The 9,024-nt window shown below is 39.1% G+C and overlaps 1 protein-coding gene across 1 annotated transcript in view; it reads left to right on the top strand.

Annotated features, from left to right (window-relative positions):
• The window catches only part of LOC105367454 (paramyosin, long form), a 27,568-nt gene continuing 18,544 nt past the window's right edge, over window positions 1-9,024 (top strand). Inside the window, exons 1-3 of the mRNA XM_011506168.1 lie at window positions 1-284; window positions 2,112-2,168; window positions 8,806-8,892. Coding sequence (XP_011504470.1) covers window positions 168-284; window positions 2,112-2,168; window positions 8,806-8,892 — 261 coding nt within the window. The 5' untranslated portion in view covers window positions 1-167. The remainder of the gene's footprint in view (window positions 285-2,111; window positions 2,169-8,805; window positions 8,893-9,024) is intronic.

The following is a 9,024-nucleotide window of genomic DNA, read 5'->3' as shown; positions in this document are numbered from 1 at the left end:
GAGAGAAGAGAGAGAGAGAAGAGAGAGAGAGAGAGAGAGAGAAGAGAGCGTGCAGCAGAGTGCATCACGAAACGTTAGCCCGGCCGATAATAAGCTATCGAGGCTCTTATTCGTCAATTTCCATTCTATATCGCGGGCACGAGAGTTTGCACGAGTAAGCCGGCGACATGTCTTCGGCGGTAGCCAAAACTTCGAAGTACTCGTATCGTAGTGGACCTGGCGGCGGACAGGCCGACGTCAGCATAGAGTACAGTGCCGACCTGAGCGCTCTCTCCAGACTCGAGGTACGTACATCTCACCTGTATTTAATGCTTAAGTCCCGGTAGCCAGAGTCATTATCGCGTGCGTGGCCGAATGGACGAAAGTTCAATTTCGCAGTTTCGCTCGCGCATGTCACATCGTATTCGCGATTCTCTAGATGCCAATGTTCTCGTAAGCTGGCCAAGCGAATGCGGAGCGTCTTAAAATTACTTGTTCTCGTAGAAATATCGAAGATCGTTTATAATCGATGACGGTGGAGGTTTGTCTAGGGGGGGGGGGGGGGGGGGGGGGGGGGGGAGATGGGGGAGGACAGACGGTTAAGGGATAGAGGAATTCTTTGACCATCTTCCATTGAATATGAACTCGGGGGAGAATCGTGTTAAGCGAGTCGTAATAGAGTCGTAATAAAGTGCCGTACCACGGCGTAATATGTACACGGGGGTGGTTGTCGTGGCTGCGTGGATGAGGATTGGGGGATGGGGTGGAGTGAAGAAAGGATTGGAGAGATATAATGTGCGACGATGCGTAAGGTACATGACGAAGTAGTGGAGTTGGCCAAGAGACCGTAGTGAAAGACCAAGTGATCGACCGAACAGTGATAGATAAACAATGGTAGAGACGGAAGGAAGAGGCGTCAGCCGATGATAATTGTGATGTAAAGTAAAGCGAGAGAAGAGCCTGTGCCGCGACAGCAAAAGTTCAGTGACCATAAAGGACTCTAGTGCCAATCGGGTGTTCGCAGCCTGACGTGTTGTTGTACCGCGCCAAAGTGCTGCCCGACGTACGAAAATAGTCGGATGCTGTCGGCTAGGCAAGAAATATCGTGATGAGACGATCGCGCATCTTGAGTCTCGGCGCTCTCCTTTAGCGCGATCGTCGGCTCGGATAATTTTCTGGCGCCTCCTTCCTATTTCGAAATTGGAACCAACGCGATGAATGACCGTCGCGCCTTTTTATAGTTAGCACCGGTGGCTCGCTTTGTTCCACCTGCGCTTATACCTTTTCTCGCGGGCTCCATCCATTCAAGCTAAATATACGAAGGAAACGAATGCGAAGCGTTAATGAGCATCGGCGGCAGGAGAGGGCAGAGGAGACGGTGAAAAAAGAAAAAGGGGCGGCGGGGAAGAGAGAGAGAGAGAGAGAGAGAGAGAGAGAGAGAGAGAGAGTGAGAGAGAGTGAGTGAGGGGCGGATGGTGAGGGGGAGGGAGGGGGGGGGGGGATGCGCGCCAAGGGGGTTACTTGGTTGGGCGAGGGGGTGAGGAGGAGTAAGGGGACCAGAGTCGTGTAAGACGAGCGGCGGTGGGGCGGAGGGGAGGTAGCCGCGTCGAGAGGGCGGCCAAACGCCGAGTCATTCCAAAAATAGTGAAAGCCCGCGGAAATGAGACGCGATTCGTGCGAGGAATGCGCGTAACCTAATTCGAGAAAAGGGTTAGGGTCCACGGGACCGGGCAGAGCCGAGGTAAGTTAAAATGATGAGGAACGCGCGCGGCGATTGGCAAAGCCGAGCGTCTATCGTCGAGTGCAAAGGAAGCAATGTGAATTCCTGTCGCGCGGGTCAGTTCCTCGTTTTCTTCCCCGAGCGCCGACTAGGGGGATATTTCTGTACCGGCGATTACGTAAAGTCGAAAGACCATCGGAGCCGCTGTCGTAGATGTTGTCGCGGCCTCGCGAAGCATTATGAAGGAAAGCCTCGTGTCTCAGAGCCCGATACTTCGTTCGTTCACTTGGTCTCTTTCTGCCCACCCCGCCCTACCACGGCCACCAGGTGCTTCGGTCGCCATCGTGCACACTTACTGTACTGTGTGATAGAAAAAAATATGGCGAAAGCTTATTATGATTTATGATTTCAGGACAAAATCCGCCTCCTACAGGATGACATTGAGTGTGAGAGGGAACTGCGTCAGAGGGTAAGTTGTTTTTCGTACTTTCTCCCCCCTCCTCCAAATCCAACACTCGCTCATCCTTGTCCATGGTTCATCCCTAAAATCAGACAATGAACGAAGCAAAATAAAAGCCTTTTTTGTGCATCATGTAAGTTTGGCGAATAGACGATGAATAATGAATAAACGACATTCGTTTATAAGTCCTATGAAATTGTGCGTATAATGATTTTCTTAAAAAGTCATGCGGTTACAAGACCATCAGGGACGATATTCTACGATTTCTGAACTAATCGAAAAACATAAACAATATTCTTTAGCCGAGCCAAGCTACAATCACTTTTACCCATCATTATTTATTTATAACGATAACTCCATCTTGCCTAATTGGTTGCATTTCTGCAAATATTAAATAATATGTCATTGAGATGAAATTATTGGAATTAAAGTATATGAAAAATATCGATTATTAATTATTGAAAAATCATATTAGAAAGTAACATTAAATTTTGTAACAATGTAATTAACAGACAGTATGTAATTTTCATTAAATGATTTTTAAATTAGTTTCTATTAATGTAATTACTAGCAATTTAATAATTTAATTACTTGACACGTATAATAGAGTTCTACAAAAACCGATTAGAATATTATAATTACAATATTTACAACCATAATTTCCTATCGCCCTGCATATTAAAAGATTATTGTAGCTAACAAAATCTCTATTTAAACATGAAACGCCATTAGTCGATGTGCTTTACGAATACTTTTGATTCCTCGTGATTCGTAAAATCTTTGATTTTACTAGAAAAAAAAAAAAAAACATGTTCAAGCTCTTACCCATTCGGTGAAAAATGGACAATTAAAAATCTCTCGAACATACATCACACCGAGAATTTAACAAGTTAGATTAAAAATCACAAATGATACGTCATATGTATTCCTACTGATTCAAGGCATACAATCGTAAAGGACACGCGGTAGTTATTAGGGACGCTGAATATGCGATGAAGAAAAGAGAGAAGAACTTTGAATGACGTACGGGGCGAAAATTTAGTATGGAGGCTGAAGTGAAAGAGACACAAAGAAAGACGGAAAGATACAGAGAGAGAGAGAGAGAGAGAGAGAGAGAGAGAGAGAGAGAGAGAGTGAGCGATAGGAAAGCGCCGGGGAAATAATATAGATGAAAGTAAAAGCGCGCCGACCAAGCATTTCCAGGCGCAAAAAATTATTTTCGGCACCTGGAACTCCCCCCCCCCCTTCCTCCCCGCCCCGTCGAAATACAACATTGTCTGATGTTGGCTTGACGACGTCGTCATCGACTCCGAAGATGGCGACGAGGCTCGCGTCTACACTCCTCCGTCGGCATTTACCAGGTTGATATGTCCAGCTCGGGCCTCGCTGCTATTTTTGGGGAGCGAGTCGTCGGCCTCCTTCTCCCGCCCACCAGTTCCTTTACCGCGCCGTCGCGCTTCTCGCGGTAGCCGCGTCCGCTCGCCCTGGAAGCGACGCAACGCCTTCCAGGAGGTGGTGGGAGGTAGCGTCGGCGTCGTCGATTAGCCTCGAGAGCACTCGGTCGCTTTTACAGATTGCCGCACGAGAATTGCCGGGATGTTGAAACTTTGATTTAAGTATCAAAACAAACGACTGGTTATTTAAATATTCTGACTTATATTTTATATGTGCCGGTTCTGTAACTGTTGTTTGGTCCAACATAGAATTGATTTTATGAGAATTGTTGTCTTAACTATCCCGAAAACTTATAATTATACGTTACTTTGAAGCTAATAGCTTCGAAACATATTTCACATTGGCACATAATTTTACATTGTCGTTTGAGATTATTTATTATAAATTTACGACCATTGGATATAAATTCATTGGACCTTGTTCTGGTTAAAATCTTCCAAAATTCCTAAGCGATACAATTGTAGTTAATCCTTGGAAAACGTCGAGACAACCATCGATCTTCACACATTAATGATTAATTATTTATATTATTTATAAACTAATTTCTCGCAAAGTTGTTATAATAAGATCTTCATCGTCAGGTCAGATCATATCATTAAAATAGTTAGCTGATTTATCCAGCACTAAAGATTTTCAGACACCTAATTAATTCAATGAAATAACTTGAACTAAATTGTCATATTAATTGATTTATTTGGTAAGAAGGGATAAGATAAGAAAATATTAATTTTATAAGACTAGATTAAGAATTTCGAGTAATATGTATATATATATATATTTATATATATATATATATATAAATAAAGGGAGTATGTGTGTATAATGATGACTATTTATTATGAAAAGTATACGAGTCAAGTGTCAATCTCCAAGGTTAATATTTCGATAGATCGAATGGTTTAGACATTATTAAAACAAAATATACGTAAAATAAACAGAATAATACTAATATTGGAAAATTATTGGAAGATTTTTTTTTCTTTTTTTTGACTTATGTATAAAATTGGATTGTATTTTGCTTAATTAATGCACTTTATTCAAGTAATATTCTATAGTTATGAAAAATATTAATAATTACTTTATATAAAAGTTATATTTATAGCTTTGGGGTTAAAAATAAATATACGTAAAAAAACTAATTTAGCTAATGTATAGATGATAAAAAGACTATCACATTGTAATCTATTTGTTTATAAGATGATTGTTACAACTTTTTTAAAATTCTAAAACTTTATATAAAAATGAATGAAGCATTGGACATAATAAATTTATGAAAAATAGTAATTACGAGTTTTTGAATACTATTGTATTACAGCCACTTTTGAAAAAAAATTTTTAAAAGAAAAATATAATAATTTTAAAAAAAAAGGGACAGCAATTTATATATATATATATATATATGTCAGAAAAAAGAATGACACTAATTCTGACATCTAATGTACCCGTTTCCATAATTAATTATCTGAAAATCTTATAATCATTGGAACGAAATTTCTAGGCATAGAGTACGTATGATAGGACAGTATTTTTAGCATATTAATTCGTCAAAAAGCTAAATAGTATTTAAGTACACTGAAATACTATGCTAGACTTAGTATTAAAATAGTCGGTAATATATTTATTAATACCATGATTAAACTAATGATTTGCACTTGTTATCCATTAATGCTGGCTTTTAATGAACGTGCACTCCTATTTAAAAGTTTCCATTTATCAATTCTCTACTTGTTATAGTTAGAGTTAAGTAATTCGCTTACATAGAAGTATGAATGAATAGAATTCATTGAAGCACTTGAGATTAGATGTATTTTACGTAATTTCAGAAATAATTTGCATTCTATAGCGCGTTTAAGAATCCGAATATTATTCGAAACTCCTCAATCCGTGCTAAATGTCGAGGCTGTCATTCTCGACGTTTGATGAACTAAAGAATTCATTGGCCTTCTGAGCTAAAGAATATAGGAATACGGAAAAACTACCGGAGATTGGCAAGAATTCGAAATTCTTCGGTCATGCTTTCATATCGGCACCGACGACCGCTCTCTTAAACGCATGATTTCTAAAATTATTTCAGAAAATAGTTAAAACAACCTTCTTACGTTGCAAGTGGGAACAAAAGGTCTTCTGAAAATAAGTTTACTTTCCAAGCCGACTTGCATAGTAGGAAAATTAAATTTTAAATTTGTACTTTAAGCAATAGCTGCCATAAATACTCACATCATTCGACATAAAAAATATCTCTAAACATCTTTAAAGATGACTTTTATGAACAATATTATTCGACTTGTGTATAACGTGCATAATGAACGAATGAAGCTCTTTTTGTGTGTAGTTTACATTGCTAACTTGGATAATGCATGTATTTTATGTTGCAGTAAAATCAAGTTTATTTTGGAAAACATGTGTAACCAATGTAAAACAAATGAATATAAACTAAAATACGGAGATCAAAACTTACGTTTGCTTTTGCGAATTTATTTTTCGAAAATATTCTTAATAGTATGTCCATTCTAAATAATAAGAATTACTTGTCTAGTTTTAACTTGAATATTTATTACAACACGCGGGCGCGGGGGCGCGCGCGCGAACACGCACACATAAAAGTACGTTACCGTGAAAGAAGTAAAATTAGTTCTCATTTTTATTTGTATTTTCGAACACGATTGGACAATGAATAATCCAACTCATCTGTTATTTCCGTGACTATTTATACGTGGAATGTCATTGTATCCGTAGTGTATTTTAGCTGAATTCTTATAAACCCAAATTCCAAGCTTAGCATCATTATTTATCTCGATATTCATTAGATAAATATAATTATTTTATTTATAATGAACTTTTAAAGACATATTATTCACTCTGTGACTGGAATAAATTTTCATTCGAGTGTTCTCACTGTCATAAAGTGCGCGATAGGACGACATTACACATTACCAACTCTATTAGCTGCGCGAACTGTAGTTTTTATTCTAGAAAATAGCTCGTAAAAATAGATAATAAAGTTGTTGTAACCCCTCGAAAGACATAAATATTACGAATGCTTAAAAGGAGCATTTTAACTAATTCAAGGGAAGTTACTGTAGAATCTATTAGTTTATCTTACGTTACTTATAATTAAGTACTTGCTTAATTTGAAATAGAACAATTAAGAAGAAAATTATAAGTGAGAGTAGAGTAAAGAATACCCCGAATGAAGATATCGTTTAACAACCCTTAATAGTAATTATTTAAAAAAAAAAAAAAAAAAACTCTTGTTCCCTTGAAATTTTATAAATAGTCGAGTAATTAATTTCTCACCAGTGAGAAAAAGTGATCGTATTCGTTTATCAACACTTATTTATCCAAGTATTGAAAACTACCTTCGCTTTAAAAATCTAGATCAAACAGTCAAATACTTATATAGGATGCCGTTCCTATAATTTGCCTATTGTGCGTAATATAAACAAAATTCCGCTTGGAATATCCGCGGGGATATTCAACTTCGCTCAATTTACGCGCTACGGCTGTTGATTCGTTTAAACGAGACGTCTGGAAATAGCAGGGGAGTTCACGATCCCTAAGGCACACGCTGCCCCACATTAAACGAGGTGGTTAAACAATCTCTTAACAAACCTTAACGAACTTCTCTTTACTTCGCGGTCTGCGCGAGAAATCCAAACTATCATGAACCGCGAGCGCAAACGACGCGACAAGACACGAATGGCATGATAAATCATTGGCCGTTTAATTGGCCATCGAAAGAATTTATCCAAACCAGCGCCCACATCTCGACGTATCTCCCTCCCTTCCCCCCCCCCCCCAAATCCCCATCAATATAATATCGCTGGCCCGACAGCTTTTGAGCAAACCGTAAGCAAATAATGGTGCATGCGCTTAACAAAAAGATGTGCAATCGCGGGAGGTCCGGGAGGCGCCATTTTCGCAATGGGATGAGGGAGCGAGTGGCCCAGTACCTCGTTTGTAATCCGAATAAAGCGCCGGATTTAGAAGCGGGCGCACGGATTTAGATTGCGGCTATTCGCGTTTACGCATGCGCATCACCGCGATTACGACCGACACCGCGGCAATAATATCGTAGACGATGAGATGTCCTCTAACACCTTCCCAGCCTCCCCAGCCTCCTCAAGCGTGCCTAATCAGTCATCCGTCTCGTTTCCGAAACAATGACCTCGTGCACAGAGACGTTGAGTTAGTATGCCTGAATCGCCGCTACGGCGTTACATCACAATGGGAACGGGACGCGAACTTCCGCATCCGTCTTTTTGTCGCGAGATACTGGATTTTATGGATAACCGTCATTTCCGAATTATTGGCGAAGTCAGCGGTTTAGGGTAATCGGCGTCGTCGTCTCGTTGTCCACGATTTTATTACCATAACTAAGTAATTTTTATCATATCCCTTCCGAATTAATATATTCCGTATTAGTAATCAGGTAATCTAGCGTAATTAAAGTAATCATTATTGAGTGGCTGTTCGTGATGGTAAATAGATGCTGCACATTGTACAATTGCGAGTAAAGATTACGTTAACACTGAAGAGCTCTGAACGCGAGAATAATTGTGCAAAATTCGAACAATTAGATGATGAAAATTTATTTATTAATTTAATCTAACATTTATTGCGAATCAAACGACATTATTTCAACACCACTGTTTACAAAATAGATGATAAATGCATAATAATGAAAATTAGCGAAATGAGTTGAATGTATATTAGTTTATTAAAATAAGGTACGATGAAGGTATGGCAAATAATAATATCCAACCAACGGAATGTTTTTATCATTGAAAATTATACACTCTAGTCGTTTGGTTAAGAATTGTGACATTAACGTATAAGAAATCTCATATATCCTCAATGAATTTCATTGAAAATTATCGTTAGATAATACTCATCATTGAAATTGCTATTGAAAGTGATAACGAACGACATTATTCCGACCGGCGAGATTAACAAATATTGCTTCTACCACTACATTTAAAATCCCCATATTTCCAACCAATCAAATCTATACAATTGCTTATAATTTATTTTTAAAATCGCATACCATCAAGTTCATTCGAACACCAATTTATAATTTTTCCATTAGGCTCACAAGACTTTTTTTCCACGAGTCTTTGAATATTTAAAACTTTTGTAAAATGAGAAGGCACTCGTGGCATAAAATAAACGAACGACTTGGGCATTTCAGATTGAACGCGAGCGTGCCGACTTGAGCGTGCAGGTCATCCAGCTGTCCGAACGCCTTGAGGAAGCCGAGGGTGGTGCCGAATCTCAGGTAAATTACAGCATCCCTTCCCCCCAAGGATCTTTTGCCTTTTGCGCGCCCATTTAGTGACCGCCCGACCACTTTCGACGGCTCGGTCGCTTCGTATGGCACGTGAAAGGCGGGAGACTCTTGAGCTGCATA

The sequence above is a fragment of the Ceratosolen solmsi genome, unplaced genomic scaffold (genome assembly GCF_000503995.2).
Source record: "Ceratosolen solmsi marchali unplaced genomic scaffold, CerSol_1.0 scaffold7, whole genome shotgun sequence".
Lineage (NCBI taxonomy): Eukaryota > Metazoa > Arthropoda > Insecta > Hymenoptera > Agaonidae > Ceratosolen > Ceratosolen solmsi.
This window is presented reverse-complemented; position numbering and strand designations above follow the sequence as displayed.